Source organism: Strigops habroptila, chromosome 8 (assembly GCF_004027225.2).
Source record: "Strigops habroptila isolate Jane chromosome 8, bStrHab1.2.pri, whole genome shotgun sequence".
NCBI classification, from domain to species: Eukaryota; Metazoa; Chordata; class Aves; order Psittaciformes; family Psittacidae; genus Strigops; species Strigops habroptila.
Genome location: NC_044284.2, coordinates 53,687,913 through 53,706,471, shown reverse-complemented (window position 1 = coordinate 53,706,471; position 18,559 = coordinate 53,687,913). Strand labels below are relative to the sequence as shown.

Sequence of the window (18,559 nt, the reverse complement as noted above, 5' to 3'; positions counted from 1 at the left end):
CAGTTGCCCAGTAATGTGCTGGTGCTGCCTGGACGTGGCTGGGTGAGTGTGGCAGTGCTGTAACCCACCTCCATCCTGACCTCTTGGGCTTGGAAATGAGACAGCGGTGTTGGAAGCAGCAATTCATTCCCGTTCCCACCATTCCTGACAGGAGGACAGTGCGGAATGACGGTCGAGCTCTCTATTTTCTCACTGGCCATAGCATGCTTTAATGGGAGTTTGTTCAAACTTTGATGGCATTGTTTCAACAGGAGTTCAGGCTACGGTGCTGACCTTGTCTTTCCTGCTCCAAGAGTGTTAAACTAGAGATTAAAACACCCCGAGGTAAACTCCTGATCAAATCCAATGGAGTGCACTGATCACTCGTGGTGTGTTTGAGCGGGCACTGATTGCTAATTAATTTATTACAATGACACGAGAGTCTTTTCCAGCATCCACCACCCTTGTGGGCCTTTGTGGATTAAGAATTGGGGGTGAGATAAGCCATTTACTCTGTCAGAGCCAGTACAGAGAGAGGAAAGCAGCAGCTCCCTTCGAGCCATGTCAGAGTTTCTCCTCTCACGCAGCCTCTTCTATCCACAAGCATATTTGTTTCCTTTCAGGAAAGGCACTGCTTTGCTGTGCTGCAAAATAAAACCTCCCTCAGTCCCTGAATCTCCCCTGGATCAGGCACAAGCTCATTATCTGGCAGCCCCTTTTCTGCTGAATCAGTCAAAAAACAGTTAATGTTTTTGAACATTCCAGTGAGATGAATGAGGCAATTCGTACCTCTGAGCTATTGTTGTAGGGTTTTGTTCTTTGTTTCCTATTGTAAAACGTCTGGAAACACAGGAAGGTGACAGTTGGATTGGTTCATATTTTAAAGACTTTCTTCAGATGCTCAGGGGCTAGAAGCGCTTTGAAAACAAAAACCAAACCACTCGCACGCAGCTCGGGACGAGGGTGTGGTGTTAAAGCGAGTTACACAAATCACACAGCCCTGGACAGCAACCTCTGAGCCAGCGAAACCTTCATCTGCTTGACCAAAACACCACCACAAACCACCTTGCCCTCCAGCGGCCTTTTCCTTTTGCAGGGTAGCGATGAGTGAGTGCAAGATGCCTGGATTCCTTTTCCCTGAAGCATCCCTGGCAGCTTGAAGTCAAAGCTAGGTGGGAAACCAGCTCTGGCTTTGTTAACCTGAACGCTGGGGACCAAACCCAAGTGCTGGTTCCATCACCAGCTCAGGCATGGGCAGGCAGCACTGTTTAAGGTGTTATTGTTGGCTTTTCTTTTTTCTCCTCCTCCTGTCGTTTCTACCCATCTTTTATTATAATTAAATGAAGGTATTCATAGTGCTTACCCAAAAAGGTCTTGGACCTGCTTGGAGCATCACTGACCTCTTTATTCTGTCTAATTTGGGGGCTTGCTACCTCCTTGCCCTGTGAACATGTGGGTTAGGGGGTCACTTGCCGCGGCTGGGAAGCCCACCAGTGGTGGGGGAATCTCCCAGTTACCACCACACCAGGATCCCCCTTTATCTCCGGGGGTGCTGCCCAGTGAGGTGCAGCCGAGCAGGCAAAGGGGGGGTCATCCATGACCACGGCTCCCACCCGGCATGGGCAGGCGCGGGTGGGAACGGCCCGGCGGCGGCTCATGGTGCACAGAAGATGCTCGGCTTCCTCATCCCCCCCGCCCAGCCTCGGCCGTTCTATCTTTAACGCTTCCTGTTGGTAAGAGGAGCCGGCTTGAAAATGGTCGTGTTTCCTGGCTGGAGGCACGACGGGCTCTGCACCGTGTCGTGAGTCGTGACCGGCGCTGCCCCGCCGCCCCACGCGTGCCGCCGGCATCGTGTGGGCTCCTGCTCGCCGGGCCCCGACCCCCGCCGGGACCGGGATGGAGGGAATCTCTGGAAACCTCTCCCACGGCCGCGTCCAGAGCGGGAGGTTGAGGGGAAGGAGTGAAAGGAAGAATAACAGCTCCGGCATTTCCCCCTGCAGGAGAGCGTGCAGGTGGCGGGGACACAATAGCGGCCCCGGGCCCGCCGCCCCCCGGGCCCGCACGGCAGGTGCGGTCCATCCTCACTGCCCCACCGGCGGAGGGAGCCGCCGCTTCTTCCCCTCGGACCGGGTCCGCAGCCTCGCCCCAGCCCAGCAGCAGGGACAGGGGGGCGCCCCGGGAGGGGCTCAGCCCTGGCCCGCTCCTCCCCGCCCCGCTCCGGTAGAGATTTCGTTGATTTTGGGCTGCCCGGGCAGGCCGGTGCCCCGAGCTACCGAAAACCGCTCCCGCCGCTGGCTGTGGGACAGCTTTGCCTGTGGGTGTCCGCAGGAACGGACCCAGGACCCTCCAGCGGTTCCTGCCTCTATCCCCTTTCTCTACTGGGAGCCTCTGGCAATTTTGAGAGCGTTTCAGAAGCGTCCCGACGCGCTGCCAGCGCCACGTCGGGCACCCCGCACCCGCCGCCCCATCCCGCACCTTCTATGCACGGCTGCGTTGACGAGGGCCAGGGGTGTCCCTATCCCCTGTCTCGTCCCCGTCCCCCCGGGCCTGGACCTGCCGCGCTTGGGCCGAGCCCCAGCCCCGACGGGGCGCACAGCCGGTCCCAGTACCCGAGTCCCGCATGGCTCCGAAGGGCCACGGCCCCTTTCTCCCCTTCCCCAGAGCCCTCTCCTTCAGGAGCCGAGCTCTCACCTCCGCTCACATCCCAAATTTCCCGGGGGCGAGGGGTACCGATACCCGCTCCGCTCCCTATCCCCCAGCCCCGCAGGGATGCTCAGCTTCCCCCAGCACGGGAGCTGAGGCAGGGAGCTCGCCTCAGTTTAGCCCTTCAGTGAAAACACTCATTGTAGGGGGAGGAAGGCTGGGAATGGGGCCACTTCTCTCCAAAACATCTCCTCTCCATGTGCTTTATTTACCTCCTCATGTCCCAAAACAGCCCACACCCCTTCCCTCTCTTTCAGCATCTCCAACAATTTATTTTGGCTCATTAAATTTAATTAAGAACGGAGTAGGTGTTCCATAGTTAATAATTTAAAAAAAAAAAAAAAAGGAAAAAAAAAATAAAAACAGGGGCATAATAACCTCCAAGAGGACTAAAATAAAGAATTGCCATTCAGACGCGGGCAGCCACAGTGCAATTTTTTATTACTCTCTTTTTTTTTTCGCAGTGTCTTTTTAAGAGCATCTAAGCACACACACATAAAAAGCTAGAAGGCATGCATTCCGGAGTTATTCCTATGCATATCCCTGCAATAATTTTCCGCTTTCCTTCGATAAAATTGCCAAATAATAATGAATCATTTCATAAATAATGGGTTTAGAAGCTTATCAGGGCAGGCGGGCCACTGCTGGGGTTTTATCTCTCTCGGCCACATTGCAGTAGTGTTCCGCTCTCCATACTAAATAGGAAACTGGACGTGATGTGGAATTAGAGCCTACCCAGCTGAAGCCACCCAACACTTACTACAAATATAGCCGCGATGCGTAGGCCACAAAATGGCTCCACTCACTTTTCCCAATGAAAAGCAAATGGTGAGTAGAGAGGAATCTGGCCCTGCAGCGAGTGGGGGAGCAGGGCGAGGGTTTTGGGGGGTCCGGGGTGCAATGAGGGGTGCTAGGGGGTTTCTGCCCCAGGTAAGAGACAGGCGATAGGGGGAAATAAATCCAAATCTTATCCGCGGTTGGGTTTTAGGCTTTAATCTTTTTTTTGTTCTTCTTTGATGCGGGTGGGTGAGGAAGAGAACACGCTTTCCCCTTTGAAATTTTGGGGTGCGCCTACTAACCAAATCCTCCGGGACCCCCGGGTATGGAGGAGACGGGGGGAAGCGTCCACCGGGCCCAGCTTTCCCTGCCACTCCCCGAGGGGGAAGGGGAACGGGACCCGGCCCCGGCTCAGCCAGTGGCCAGGGGCTGGTGGCTTCTTCCCGGGGGGGGGGTGCCCCATATTCCGCTCTCTCCAGCCCCTCCACTCGGGGGCAATTTCCCTACAAAGAGCTGGGGTAGAGGTGCGCTTCGGGGCTGGAAATTTCCTGCCGATCGGCTGCTGGAAAACAAAAGGATTTTGCGGAGCAGACACCAGCGGGCGGGGAGTTAATACCTTCTCCCCTATTTTTCTAAACGAAGTCACCCCGAATGACAGCAAAACACCGAGGGTATCGTTGCGGGTTTGTGTATTTCGTTCTTAACGAATGCGGGAGGAGAAGCCATCGGGATTATTTCGTTTTTTACGAAGGGGAAACCCGTATTTTTCATGATTTCGTTGGCGCGGGGGGGGGGAACCGGCCTCGCCTTCCTGTTGATCCGCGGCGGGAGCGGGCTCACCCCGCCGGCGGCCCGGCCCCGGCCGTCGCGGCCCCTCGGCCGGGAGCGCTGCCGGTACCCGGCCCCTTTAGGAACCCAATTTGCCCCTTGAGGAATTAGATTTTCCAGCCGGGCGTGGAGAAACGCCGCCAATGCCGCTCCTTGCGAGCCCAACGGGAGAAAAACAACCCCGTGTCCGGCCCCGTCCGGGATTTCCTCCCGGGGAGACCGGCCTTGCAATGTGTCCAAAAACCCGCCCAATTCGCCCCAAATAGAGGCTGTATTTTTTCCTTATTCTTTTTCCTTTTTAACATATTTACTTTCTCCACGCCAGGCCGTGGCCGCCACGCGTTGTGGCCCAGTAGGCGAGGCGGTGGCAGTGTGGGGGGGACCCACTGGTGGCCTCTGTCCCCCCCATAATGGGGACCACCCCGGGGTGCCGTCCCCTCCTTCCCTCTCCCCTGCACCCCTCTTTCCCATTGATCTCTGGCAATCCGGGCCCATGAGATCCACCCTCTCCTCTTTTTCTCCCCCACTTCTCTTCCTCCCAGGATTTAGCAGTTTTATCCCGGTGCGGGTGTCCTTCCTCCCTGTAAAGTCGTAAGTACCTTGAGGTGGGAGGAGTAAATTCAGCCTGACACTGAGAGCGCTTTTGTTGAAACAGGAGAGACTTGCGGTGTCCCTACTTAAATATGACACATGTGAGTAATCTCTTCCTATACAATATCGGAATAGTCAATTAGATATTTCTTTCTCGAGGGCTGGCGGGGAGGGGGCCGGAGGGCAGGCACAAAGCTTGTGTTTCTTTAGGTTGGGCGGTGGGGGGTTAATTTTTTTCCCAGAGAGATGGTGAGATACGGCCAAAAAAATGGGTTTTCTCTCGCAATTCAGCCCAGCAGAAACGAGGGAAAAAAGTGCCCAAGGCAAAGGAGCGAGAAGGATGGGGAGGAGACGTGCTGTGTGGCAGCTCCCTGCTCTGCCAAGCTCCTTATTTATAGGGGGGAAGGAATAATAATTACAAAATAGAACGAGGGAGGGTGTGGAAGAAACAGCATGGCAATAATCGCGACACCGCTGCCTGCCCTCGGCGCGAGCTGCCCTGTCGCGACAGTATTCTTTCTATAGGAGAAAGGGGACGATGATGGTGCGCGGCCGGAGGGCTGGTGCGCGGCCGGAGGGTTGCTCCGCGCCGGGCCCCTTCCTCCTTCCTGCGGTAGCGAATGCGCGGGGGGATTGACTCCGCCACGGGCTGCTTTAACCCCCTCTCCCCCAAAAAGCGGCTCCAGGCATATTTCGCTGGTTTAAATATAATAGTAATAATAAATAAAACGGGAGGAGAGGCGGTCGCCCATGAGGCCGCAGCCAGCAGGCCGGGCAGCCATGGGGCCGGCTCCGCGGAGAGGGGAACACCGCCGGGGCCCCCAAAATGGGGAGAAATCCCCCAGCCGGGGGGGCTGAGGCGCCTGGTTTGCCCATGAGCTTAACACCCGGGTCCTGGCCGAGCCCCTCTTGCTGCATCCCACCACCCGTCCCGGTGGTGCCACCCCTCCGCATGTAGCGGTGTAAATCACCGCGGAGTGGGGTGTATGTGCGTGTGTACATGGGAGGGGTCCGGCCCGGCCGCCCCCTGCGCGGAGCCTGGGCGCTGCGGGACGTCACAGGGCCGCACCGTCCCGCGAGGCTCCGTGGCGTCACGGCACGGCCGGGGCGCCTCGTGACGTCACGGCACCGCACGGCTCGGCGGCGCGGCGCCTCTCGCTGCGGTGACGGGGCTCGTCCCGCCGCAAACTCCAACTAATTTGGGGTGATCAGTGTGGGTACACCCACATTTCCCCCTATTTCTCGCTGTCCAAGCCCCAGCCCGTCGGGGCGGTGTCCAGCGCGGGTACACCCCCCTCCCCTTCTTCCCCCAGCCGGGGCCGCCCCTCACCGCTGCCTCTCTCCGCAGGACGATGGACAGGCCGCCCGCCCCGCCGCCCCCCAGTGACCCCCGCGATGCCCGCCCCCCCCGGCGGCACGACTCGGAAGCGGAGACCACGAGCGAGCCGGAGAGCAGCCGCGGGGGCATGGAGGCGCCGGCGGACCCCCAGCTGCTGCTCAACGGGGCAGCCAAGGAGGCGGGCCGGCCCTCCCCCGGGCCCCCCGCCGCCCCTGTGCCCGTCATCGAGCTGGTGCGCCGGGGGGGCTCCCTGGACATAAAAAGCCGGGAGGCGGCGGGAGAGGCGATGCAGAGAGCGCCGGGCGCCGAGCCGTGCCGCGCCGCCGAGGCTGCCTGCGAGGCCCGCATGGTGCAGCTGAGCCCCCCCGCTCTCCCGCTGCAGCCCCCCGGCAGGGCCATGCTCTACAACCTGGGCCAGCCGCTGGCCACCATCAACAGGTCCGTGTCTACTCCATCCCACCCCACTTCACTTTCGGCGGGGCTGCCTCGGAGCGGCTCCCCGAGGGGTCCCCGCTCGGCTGCGGGGCTCGGCGCCAGGGAGTGAGGGAGGCAACAGAAGGAGGGAAGAGGGTGGCAGCAGCAGCAGCAGCATCCCTTCCTCCATGCGGGGTTCGGCGCTTAGTCATCGCGGGTTTGCATACAACTTTGCAAAGGAAGAAAGGGGGAAAAAATAACCCGAAACGAAAAACTGTCGTTTCTGGGGGGAGGGGGTAAATTTTATGTCTATATATATAAATCAGGGTACAAGTGCCCTGGACAGAACAGAGGCGTCGGTCAGTAAAGGCGGCACTGGTCAAGAACGGGTTTAGATCCTCAGAGCTACCCGGCACCGCTCCATCCTCCTCTGAGTCCCGCAAACAAGTGCAAAACGCTCCCGCCGGGGCCCGCTGCCACCCGCGGGTGCGATGGGTGAATGTACCCGACGGCTGCGGGGCAGAGAGCGGCGGGAGGGGGTGGGTTTTGCCCCGGAGGCGGTGCGTGTTCCCCGGTGCGTGCCGTGTCGCCGCACGACTCCGGGCTCGCTTCGTGAGTTGTGAGCTCCGCGGAGGTCACGGAGCAGCTCGACCCGTACCGGGGTGCCGGTGTGTCCTCACGGTCCTTCTGCCTTTCGTTTGCAGCGGGTTTTTCGGCGAACCCGACTCCTTCTCGATGTACGGCAGCAACCGGGTGAAGAGGAGACCGTCTCCTTACGAGATGGAGATCACCGACGGTGAGACCATTTCGCCCCAGTGCTGGCTCTTGGGGGGGGTGTCCCGTCTGCTGAAGGGGGCAAGCTGCTGAAAACCCCAAATCGTAAAAGGGGAATAAAGGCAGCTCCCCCCGGTGCAGCAGGACCTGGATCTGTCCCCCGCTTGTGTCCAGCAGCGTGCTCGGTGGATTCGCTTTCACGCAGCAAAGAGTTTAATATATGGTAGTTACATCCCTGTTCTGCACATTGCTTAGATATTAAATCCGAAGGAAGCCACTAAACTTAAGCCTTTGTTGAACTGTGGAGGCTGGATCAGGGCCGTGCTGTGTTTGCAAACCGTTTCAGGCAGGAGACGTTCGTAACACAGACCACAGCCCTGGGCAGAAAGATCCAACCTGCCTTTAAAGTGCCTAGAAGCAAAGAGCTAAACCCGTGCTAAGGTCTGCGGGGTCTCAATGGGATTGTGGCTCGTCCCTTTGCACCTTGTCTGGTCCGTGATTCCGTGATATATCCACACGGTGCTGCGGTCTGTCCTGGAGAAAATCCCGTGTCTGATGGTGTGGGAGCAGATGTGGAGGGTGACAGGCTGGTGCCTGAGCAGAGATCCTGGGTGCGGGGATCTCTGTCGGACTGGCAGGATAATTTCTGCCAGGACAGGGGGGGAGAAGGCAAGCACGATCCCGCTTCCCGCTCCGGTTTGCACGTGGAAGGCTGACACGTTCATCTGTAGAGTTAACAGCCTGTGCAAATGAGATCCATCGAAATTACGTTTTCCCTTTATCAATTGTAAATGCTATACTTCAATTGCTGGACAAATAATCTTCCTTCTTTCTAGCTAGCTGTCCCTTTCCTTCCACCCAGCTAATCTAAAATCAGATCAAATCATAATCCACATCACTCTAAAATAACACAGTCCGAAATGACTGGCTCAGGGTATTATCTGCGTTCATCAGACCCTCTCTCCCCGCTCCCTGCCCTTCTCCATCCCCCTGGTCTTTTCATCTCTTAGCCCCTTGGGGCCGGGTTGCCTCAGCCCCTGACACATGGAGGTCTTTTTGTCTGGGTTTCCATACAGAGGCTTAGCGGTTATGGTAAAAAGTCCATCAAATCACGGTGTCTCACTAAAGCTTTTGACTTGCTATTAAATTAGATATTAAGGATTAGGGAGATACTTGGCTGTAGCCAAGTTTTTGGATATGTGCTTTAATGCAGGTGTATAGATCAAGCCCAGACCTGCAGGTTCTGGCTCATGTGAATTTCCAAGACTCTGGTCTGATTTTTCTGGGGAAAAATAAGTATCATCAAACAGATGATGCTGTCTGAACAGGAGCGATTTGCAGGGATGTGCATCCCGTGCTGAGGAATCCGTGTGGTCTGCCGGGCGTTGCTCATCGCTCTGATGGTCACCTGCGGGGTGACATCCGCGGCACACTGAGCATCGCTCCTGTCGGTCCTCAGCCCCCGGGAGCTGCAGAGAGACAGGAGAGTCTTCACAGGCATTTGTTGTTCGGTTTCCTCTGTAAGGAAACAAATGATGGTTTATTTGCAACTATTTCTTCATCTTATTGGGGGAAAGTTTGACGCATTGAACATCTTTAAAAATAGATGTAAATGGAGATAAAAATGTTTAAAAGTATCTGCAATGATATTCTGGAACTTTGGAAGCTCATCTTTTTATTATAATTCACCAGATCTCTGATTACAATTCAAAAAGCATCACTCAATCAATTGGAACAAAATCCACGCAAAAATTCTCAGCTGACTGCTTGAATTAATTATGAGGCAAGTTTCTTTATGAGAAATGAGTCTCTTCTATTATAACACAGCTATGGAGCATTTTAAATTTCTCCATTGCTTGATGGAGAAATCAAGCAATGATTGGGCCAGAACCCGATCTCTTTCTAAAAGAGGCTTAATGCAGTTGTTGCAGGAATCAAAAATGTGAGTGTTGTCAGCATTATGCTGGTGCTTGGTTTGGGTGCTCCTGGACGAGAATGAACAGGTCTTTTTTCTGATTTCTGGTGTATTTATGAATAGATGCCTCTTAGTCAGCAGCTTTCCATGAATAGATGCGTGTTTGAAGCCTATGAAGACTGGAAGTATCTTGGGATTATTTCTTTGTTTTTTTTTAAATGAACAGTATCCTTTTTCTTTTTTCCTCCATACCCTTAGAAGGTTTTAAGCTGCATCTCCTTCTAGATTCAAGGATGGTTGCTTTGTCTTGTCTGGAAAGAGCATTTAAGTGTCAAAACCGCTGTATTATTGTAGTAGGTTGTGGCACATTCTCCACTACCTTACTTACAGTGCTTGGCAGCCTGGTGCTGTTGAGGTCCTCTTGGTCCCCACCTTCGCTGTGATCCTGTGGTACAGTGATCTGTGCACATCAGGGACAAGAAACCTTCCCTTTCCATGAGCTTTTGCACATTCATTCATACAAAGGGCATTTACGTGTTGTTTGGGAGTGGAAAATTGCCTTTATTAAAGCATCAGACTGGGATCTTAGAGGAGAAGAGTTTCTCATTCTGACACCCCCCAGCTTATCACAAAATCTTTGTGATTTTGGGGGACTCCCTGCTCCTGAGTATGCTGTGAGAAGTGAGTTGGATGGCTGCTCACACACTGGAGAAGCCAGTAGCTTTTATCTGGCTGCTTGGGAGTGTGACCCCATAAAAACCTTGTGGTGGGGGGGTGTGTGTTGTGCTGGCCCAAAGGGGCTCACGTTTCGCCTGCAGGGAGGAAAGCGTGATGGAGCTTAATCAGCTGGAATGTGGATTCCTCTTCTCGCCTTGTGCCTGGTGGGATTTGTCAAGGTGTAGCCTGACTAGGATGCCTCCAAAACCACATCTTTCCAGCTGCTCTGCCACAATCAAGGATATAAGAATAATGATGTTTAAATGTCCCCCCCTTCCAGATGCTGTTTTCACTGGGTGATGGCAGAGCTATGGCTTAAGCTGCTCAACATGGCCAGGGACTTGCTCCTACCAAAAGCGAGTAGTTAGGCAAGTGTCTCAGAGTGGGAGTTACAGGGGAGAGATGGTGTGGATGAGAGTATCCACAGCCTGGCCTTTGGCATACGTCTCATCAGTGTGCTATTTCCAAGTCTTTGCTTCATACTTTATGATTTTCACTGTATGTGATGCTTTCCATCCTATGGGGCTTTCTGCTAGGGTTATTCTCCCAGCCTTTCATGAGATTAATATGCCCTTCCACTGTAGATATCTCCTGGAGGTGAGGGTGGAAAGGATGTAACAGTAAAAGCATCTTATGATACTATCTCCTTACATGAACTGGTTTCCATGGACCCAAGCTACTCCTGTAGCACAGTACTTTTGGGTAGACATGCTTTTGGGTCTCTTCTAACACAATGTCTTGCTTGTGCCGACAGGAGTTACTCTGATGATCTGGAAGGAGAATGGGTGTATTTTGTGCATCCATGCTGTGTAACATGCACTGTCAGAAATATAGCTATAGAATTACAGGGATTTAACAGCAATTCACGTGTAACTGAGCCAAATGGATACACCTCCATGAATTTAGAGTCCCTTCTCTACTTAATGTCAGATAGGGGGTCTTTCCCTTGCAGAGCTTATGTGCAGAGAGAGCAGGCAGTCTTCACGTCAGCTGAGAAACTGCTTCATCCTCCACCCATGATCACCCTTCCAGCAAGGACACTGCTTTCAGTCTGTGGGTCACATTGCTACCTGTTCTCATTGCTACAGGGTGAATCTTGCCACCCCGTTTCATACAAACCACTCAGAGGGCTGGTGGCAATCCTATGGTCTCTATCAGCTCTGGATCCTGCCTATATCAGGGAAGATCTCTCGATCTTAGAGTTGTCAAAGCCTCCGGTCAAGCTAAATTCTTCCTGTCCTGATGGTATGTCCTTAAGACGCTTCTGGGACACAAAATAAAACCATCTAGTGAGATAAACCTTTAATAGGATCTTTGTTGCTGAGATACCCTTGTTGATGAGCTGAGATACCCTAAAAATATAGCAGCCTTCTGCACATGCGTCATGGCCTAAGCCTTCCTCCCTGGAGAGGTAAATTTAGGCATCTCAGGGGACATCTAAAAAGACACAACTCCATTTTTCCCTTCCACTGGATTGAATAGAAATTACGGCTACCTCAGCTCCTCAGGTTAGCTGAGAGCTAGCTGGAAACCCCTGTTTCACTGCCTTGCTGATGTGACTAAAATAAGTTGGTTAATTTGGGTGAATTCATCCAAGTAATACATTACCTGTTACGCCCTGCTCCTAATTCTGCATCGTTGCAATTGCAGGTCCTCATACGAAAGTGGTTCGTCGCATTTTTACCAACAGCCGGGAGAGGTGGAGACAGCAGAATGTCAACGGGGCCTTTGCAGAGCTTCGCAAGCTCATCCCTACCCACCCGCCTGACAAAAAACTCAGCAAGAACGAGATCTTGCGCCTGGCTATGAAATACATCAACTTCCTGGCCAAGCTGCTCAACGACCAGGAGGAAGAAGGAAACCAAAGGGGCAAAGTGAACAAAGACTCTGGGATAGTCCAGGAAGACCTCCTGCAGGACATGTTGTCTCCTAACTCTAGCTGTGGAAGTTCTTTAGACGGAGCAGCAAGCCCGGACAGCTTCACAGAAGAGCACGAAACACTAGATTCGAAGCACACACGGAGCCTGCACCATGCCATTCTCCCTGTAGAAGGCAACGCGCAGCGGTGATGACCTTCCGCATCGCTCCCAAAGCACCAACAGGGAAGGCGAGACCTGAGCGTAAGGGTGCTGGAATTAGTGCCTGTGGGATTTGTGACTCTGCCTTTCCCCATGAGCTCCCTGCCCTTCCCAGCCCGGGATGGAGCGGCCGGCACGTTGGCTGAGGACAAGACCAAACCAGATGGACGTTCAGTATTTAGGTACGTGATCGTACAAAGAAGAAAAGCATTGAAGTCATCTTCATTGTACATACTGCTCATGATGTGACTCTGTGGAGGGCAAGGAGATGTGGCCAGCACCTCTCCAGCACTTAGAGGGTTTTCAGACCATTGGACGACCGTCGCTTTTTAAACAGTCGCCTGGTTGAGACATGGAACTCCTCTTTCACTGCCAGCAGAGGCCACTGATGCTTTCCAGCTCCACGTGGCATTGGAGACTGCTGAACCCTGCCACTGCTGCAGCATTTCTCCAGCCTGTGGCTTATATATGGTCTGAGCAGGAGCTGGACCCACGTGCTCCTGTTGCCTGAGAGCTTTTGACTGTATCTTTTTAAAGAGGTGAAAAAACACCCTCAGCAAAAGAACTATTAAAAGGATTAAGACTATTTCTTTTCCTCTCTTTCCTTTTTCTTTTTTTTTTTTTTTTCCTATTTTTGTTTCCTTTCTTCCTTTCCCTTCTACCTAACTTCAGATTGTTTGGGGTTGTTGTATTTATGACGTGGGATTACTTCTGTTTAACGCTGTCATGCAGTATTCACTGAACGAAAAGGTACATAGGTGTTTCCTCCTGCTCTCCCAGTCCCTGATCCTTCTTGCTGGTAATGCTCAGTGGGTAAGCTCCAGGCCTGTTGCGGTCTCCCAGAGTTTTCCCAGTGGTTTCTGTATGGCCAGAGCTTCTCTCAAGGAAGATGAATTTCAGATTTGATAAAGGAAAGAAAAATAAACGTTTGGTAGTGAAGCATCCCCTTGGACTGGGGAATTTTTAAATCCAGCAAGCAACAAAAAGGCAAAATGGGTTTATGATGCATCAACAGTGCGCGTGTACATAGGGGTTTAACGGTATGCTTTGGATTTTTTGGTTTTATTGTATGAAAATGGTGGTGGTTCAGCTGTGTCAATGCCTGCAGGCTGGACTACAGTGCTGGATTTATCCCAGTGATAAGAAGGTCCTCACCTGCCTGAGGCTGGTAGGAGCCCACAGCCTCTCCGAATCCTGGGGGGAAGCACTAAGAGCAGTGGCGGGATTAGCCTTCATTCCCGAGTGCTTGGATTGATGCCTGCGACTGAGCTGACCCTCTGATCCCTGCTGCCCCCTCAGGAGGGCATTTGGGAAACAAAAGGACTGGGGAGCAGGAGGCTGCTGCTGCGGCTGGGAGCTGAGGATCACACTGTGCCATCACTGCTGCATCAGTCCCATCTCTCACCTGATGCCTGATGGAACAATTGCCCCAAGCCCATCCTCCCCCTCTGCGGATACGTCAAGGCACAGAAATCTTTACCATGCTACAGTAAAAACCCCAACCATCCATAAACATCCCCTGGAAGGGAAAAAGTCCTTTAAGCGGGGACATCTTCCACTGCACTCATCCCTTTTCAAGGGTGCTGAGGTACAAGGGAACACAGACGATTTGGGTGGGTGTCTACAAGCCCATCCCAGGCTTAATTCAGAGCACTGTCATTTCTGTCCCCGCTTGGTTTTAATGCCTCTTTGTAAATAATAGGTGGGAGGCTGGCATGTTAGGTGGAATTAATTGCCTGGGAAGCAGACCTGGTCCAAGCAAGGGTTTTCAGCGTAGACCCAAACCCTCCAAAACCACCAATCTCTTCCATCTTAAATTGGGGAAAAGAAGGAAAACTCCTTCCCAGGTCCAGAACACGCGTGCATGGGGGGCTTTTACTAAAGGGGGTCCAGGAAGAGGTGCTGGTGGATGGTGGAGCGATGCTGAGGAAGAGGTTTGGGCTGCTCACAGCACCATGGGTAGGAGAGACTGGCAGGAGGGGGGCCCTTGGGAAGGGAGGGAGATGCTGTCACACAGGGAAAGCCATTCTTGGTTTTCAGCGTTCAAAATAACCCCAGGATTGGGTGGGTGGGGGTTTTACCCCCTCTTTATTAAATTATTGCAAGAAAAATCACTGACGCTCAGAAATTCCTCATTTTCCACAAGTTTATAGTTCTTATTTTTTATCTTTTTGGTAGCTGAACAGTTGGGTAAATGGTACAACCTTGGTGGCACCCCCCCATCACCCCCATGCACACATGTGCCTGCTCACAGCCCTTAGCAGAGCGCACCGTAGGTCTCCCGGGGTATGTACAGTTGTACTTTAATTGTGATTTGAATGGTACATTTCCTCTGCCCACCTCTCCTCCTGCCTGCTTCATCTCTCGCTGTGTGGACCATCACCCCCCCCACCCGCCATTTCTGTTGGAAACAGCGCTCTGGGGCAATGTACCGTGTGAGTGAATTCCCACCTTATGATTTTTGGTTGGTTTATTTCAGCCCCAACCCTTTCTCTGCCAACCCTCCCCTTGAATTTCTGCATTTTTTCTGCAGAAACAAAGTAACCAGACCTGGTACCCTGAGTCTCAACCCACTGTGGATGTGCTATTTAGAAAACACATTTGTTGTAATGTGTGTGTATATATAAATATATATATATAATGAATATATCAAGAATATTTCTAAATAAAGTTTTACAAAGCAGCCTCCACTCGCTGTCTGCCTCTCTCCCCCCTCATGGCTCAGATCTTTGCTATCTCATTCCTGGACACTGCAGGGCAAGGATGCCAGGACAGCCCATCCCCAGCTATCAAAAGTCATAAACAGGCAGCAAAAGCCTTGCAGAAGGATCTGCTGATGTTTTTCCTTGCTTGGCTCACACTGTCCAGCCTGGGCTGGGCTTTTGCAGAGAGAGCAAGCGGGAGGAAGAGCGTGCGGGGCCGGCAGGAAGGAAGACGGGCGGCGAAGCAGTCCCCTCACCGCAGGCCAGTGCTACCAGCCACTGCTGCATTACCCCCAGCACATTATTTGCAGGTCCCCCAAGGGCTCTGATGGCCTTTTCCCCTCTTTTATAGAGGGGGATGGTGTGAGGAGGGGGCTGCTGGGCACCATGCTGCTTCCCTTCACACCCTGGCAAGTATTTGGCCACAATTTCATGAGTAACTACATTAATTCCTCTTTTTTTTAGAAGAGGAAAAAAGAAGTTGCTATCACAGCCATGTGCATAAATACATTAAAACCAACTGAGCTGGTAACATTAGTTAGGGAGCGTTTACAGGCTAAGAGGTCTATTGAATATGTGTGCGTATATATATTTTATATATATATGTGATCATCACCATGCTGTTGATGATGGCCAACATCATACCCATAGCGTAGAGCAGATGAACAGGAATGGCACCACAGGTATTTTCTTGTCTTTAATTTCTATGAGTTTCAGAGTTGTTACTTACTTAGACAAGGTCTTTTAGAGCATCCCTTGCTTTTTCAAAGCATACCCCCAAAAGCTTAGCTGCTAAACTCTCTTCACACCCAGCAGCCCATCAGCCAATTCTTGCTTTTAAAGTGTCTGGGTGACATTTCCCTTAGGGCAAAAGCAGGGAGGCCTTAGGCTCCAATCTGGGGTGTTCAGGGAGCCTGTTTCAGGCACAGTCTCAAGGTAGGGACATAGGAGGCCCCCACAGCCTGACCAAGCAAAGCCCCTGCAGTTGGGGCCAGGCTGGTTTCCACCTAGAGCACTGGGACAAGGCGTTGGGCGGGCGTGGGGCAGTGTGGGGCTGCTGGGTGTTTATCTGGGGCTGGGTGATCACAGCTACGCAGCTGGTTGAACCCTTGTACACCATCCTGCTGATAGCTCACCTACCGTTTATCTCTGCTCTCCACCTCCCAGCCCTCTCCCTCCCTCCTTCCATTGCCAGGACAATTCCCCTTCCACCTCCACCTTCTGCTTGCTTATTTCTTCAGTTAAAAGGTTTCTATGTAGCCTTTGCCACCAGCAAAGGGAAGAATATCCTCAAAGTGAAGGTTTCAAAACACTCCCTCCACATATATATTTAATATATAGCTCTAATATTTAATATCTAGCTCTATAGCCTATAGTAAGGGCTGGAAGGGTGCCGATGCCACGCGCAGCAGTGGTGGGATGGCCAACGCGCATCACTCCTGTTGTACCCCAATGATGGGGAGACACTGGGAGCTGCCATGCTGGGAAAGGCTCCAGGGACATATCTCCATCTGGATCACTGGTGGCCCTATGTTGGCTGTGCTGGAAGGAGCAGCCTTCTTCCAGCACCTTCCTCTCCAGAGCATCTGGACCTCCCTGCTGCTCAGCCACCAAGATGCAAATGTCATAGAAAGTAGCAGACATCATCTGTCTTCTTTTTCTTCTTTTAAAGTAATTTTTGAGAGTCCTTCTCACTCATGTCTTCTGATGGAATATTTCATTCATTTCCCATCAAATGTATTACATTTTATGGTCATGTTGTGTTGCAACGTGATGAGCACTGCCCTGTGGATTCAAATACACAGGGAAAAACCCTCAATCCAACCTGGTTTTTATTCTGTTTATGCAAAACAGAGGAGAAAGCTGGGAAAAGCACTTTGGGGTCCTGGTTTCTACTGCAAGAAGGCGATAGCCTGGGTGGATTGTTGGCATTGCTCTCAGCTGAGACAGGGTTGAGGTTCATCTCTCACTGGTGGCACCACAAGCCTTCTGCAGGAATTTGTCTGGTAAACAGCAGTTTCTTCACAAACTTGAAGAAGTGAATTTAAAGATATTTTGTTCACCCGTGTTCCTAATGTGTCCCAGGAACCTGGTGACATTCAGGCTCCCAGTGGCAGAAAATTCCCCTTATCATTGCATGGATGACACTGGGAAGTGAGAACAGAGGGGAAGTAGCATCGAGATAAGATTGATTAAAATAAAAAATGAACTAGAGAAGGTGGGAGGGACACAAATGTCTGAGACAATGAAATGAGAAACACAAAAACCCAAAATCACCCAAAATTTGGGCAGCTTTTATTTTCAAGCCTCATTATCTGGGTTTAATTACAGCCTTTCTGGCAAAGCCATGCTGAGGGCAGCCTGCACTGGCACCCCTGCCTGGGAACACCACCAAAGCCAAGAGCAAGGACCTGCTTCGTTAGGGGCATTCCCACATAATTGAATTAAATATTCTCACAGAAACGACAGGACCCAAACGTTCCCATCCCGGCAGACGATGAGAAAGCTTCGCCTCTTCACTGTTACAGGCCAGTGACAACAGAAGGGAGTAATTTATGGCTCTCTGGGACTGCTCGATACACTCCTCATCCCCAGGCTCATCCCTGACATTCCCACCACCACACAAAGGCTGCAGCCAGGCAGCGGTGCCCAGGGGACACCACGCTGTCACACACGGCGAGGAGATGAGCAGCGAGCAGGATCCCTTTCTCCTCGAGCCCTTATCTTCCTCTCTGGTCCTCCTGCCTCTCTTTTGCCTTATTTCTTGCTCCATCCAAAAATCAGTGCTGGGGGAGCTGGGATTACTCCATGGCTCAGTGAGGCTGGAGAAGATGAGGATGTTCTGAGACCCTGGGGGGCTCTGGAGCAGGGACCCTCACTGCTGATGGGGATGCAGTAAACCTCCCGTGGAGGGTCCAGCAGGCACTTTCAAACTTGCCCCCTTGTAGATGTTCCTTTTCCCCTGCTCTTGGAGCTATTCTCAGCCGCCCTGGTGACCTTTCCGGGGAACAATTTACTATTGTGTTTTGGTGAAGCCCAGCCTCTATTTTTACACTCTGTTTTGCTGATGCAGGCACAGGGAGCGAGACGGGAATCCAGCAGGAAATGGGAGGGAGCGTCTGGATCACAGTTAAAACTACCCCGGCACTTTGATGTGCCGGGGCTGAGCCCGGCCAGCAGCACGTGGTGGGGCCAAGGGCTTCGCTCCTTGCCCATCCCTACAGCAAATCCTGCATGGCACCAGCTTAACCTGGCTGTGCCAAGGTGGGAATGGGTCCTGCAACAAAGGGCTTTTGGCAGAGGCCAGCAAAGCCACAGCGGTATCATGTTCCTTGGTGCGTGCACTGTGCAAAGTGAAAGGCAGCTTTCTGCTGGCATTGTGTTGCTAAAGGGATGCTGGAAACAAGGGGAGGAGGTGACTGGCTGACTGAGCTGGGAGAGGTTTCGGGACTTGCCCAAGGGCGTCCGGGAAAGCCCTGGCAGAGCATCCTGGGTTGCATCATGTGAAGGGAGCAGACTGACAGCAGGCGGAAGTGGCAGGTCTTTATGTGAGGTACTGTTGAGTGGTTCTTCCTGATGTGGGACCCTGAGCCAGGCTTGAGGGGCCAAAAAATGCCAAATCACTGCCTAGAGTGGTTGCCCACATGCCCTGTGCTCCCTGTGTCTGTGGCAGGGAACACCAGCCCGTCTGACCCTGGAGGTATAGCTGGGGAGACGGCCTGTCCCTGGGGAAGAAATTAGG

The 18,559-nt window shown here is 52.7% G+C and overlaps 1 protein-coding gene across 6 annotated transcripts; it reads left to right on the top strand.

Moving 5' to 3' along the window:
• Positions 1 to 2,701: 2,701 nt before the first annotated feature.
• TAL1 (TAL bHLH transcription factor 1, erythroid differentiation factor) lies at positions 2,702 to 14,430 on the top strand. 6 transcript variants are annotated; one of them, XM_030494996.1, is made up of 5 exons: positions 2,702 to 3,510; positions 4,830 to 4,979; positions 6,227 to 6,655; positions 7,336 to 7,427; positions 11,688 to 14,430. In XM_030494996.1, coding segments are annotated over exons 2-5 (942 nt in total). In that variant the 5' UTR covers positions 2,702 to 3,510; positions 4,830 to 4,977; the 3' UTR covers positions 12,107 to 14,430. The 6 variants fall into 6 exon arrangements, with proteins under 6 accessions (XP_030350856.1, XP_030350854.1, XP_030350855.1 ...); XM_030494994.1 differs by having other exon boundaries at positions 6,192 to 6,655; XM_030494995.1 differs by lacking the exon at positions 4,830 to 4,979.
• The last annotated feature ends 4,129 nt before the right edge of the window (positions 14,431 to 18,559 follow it).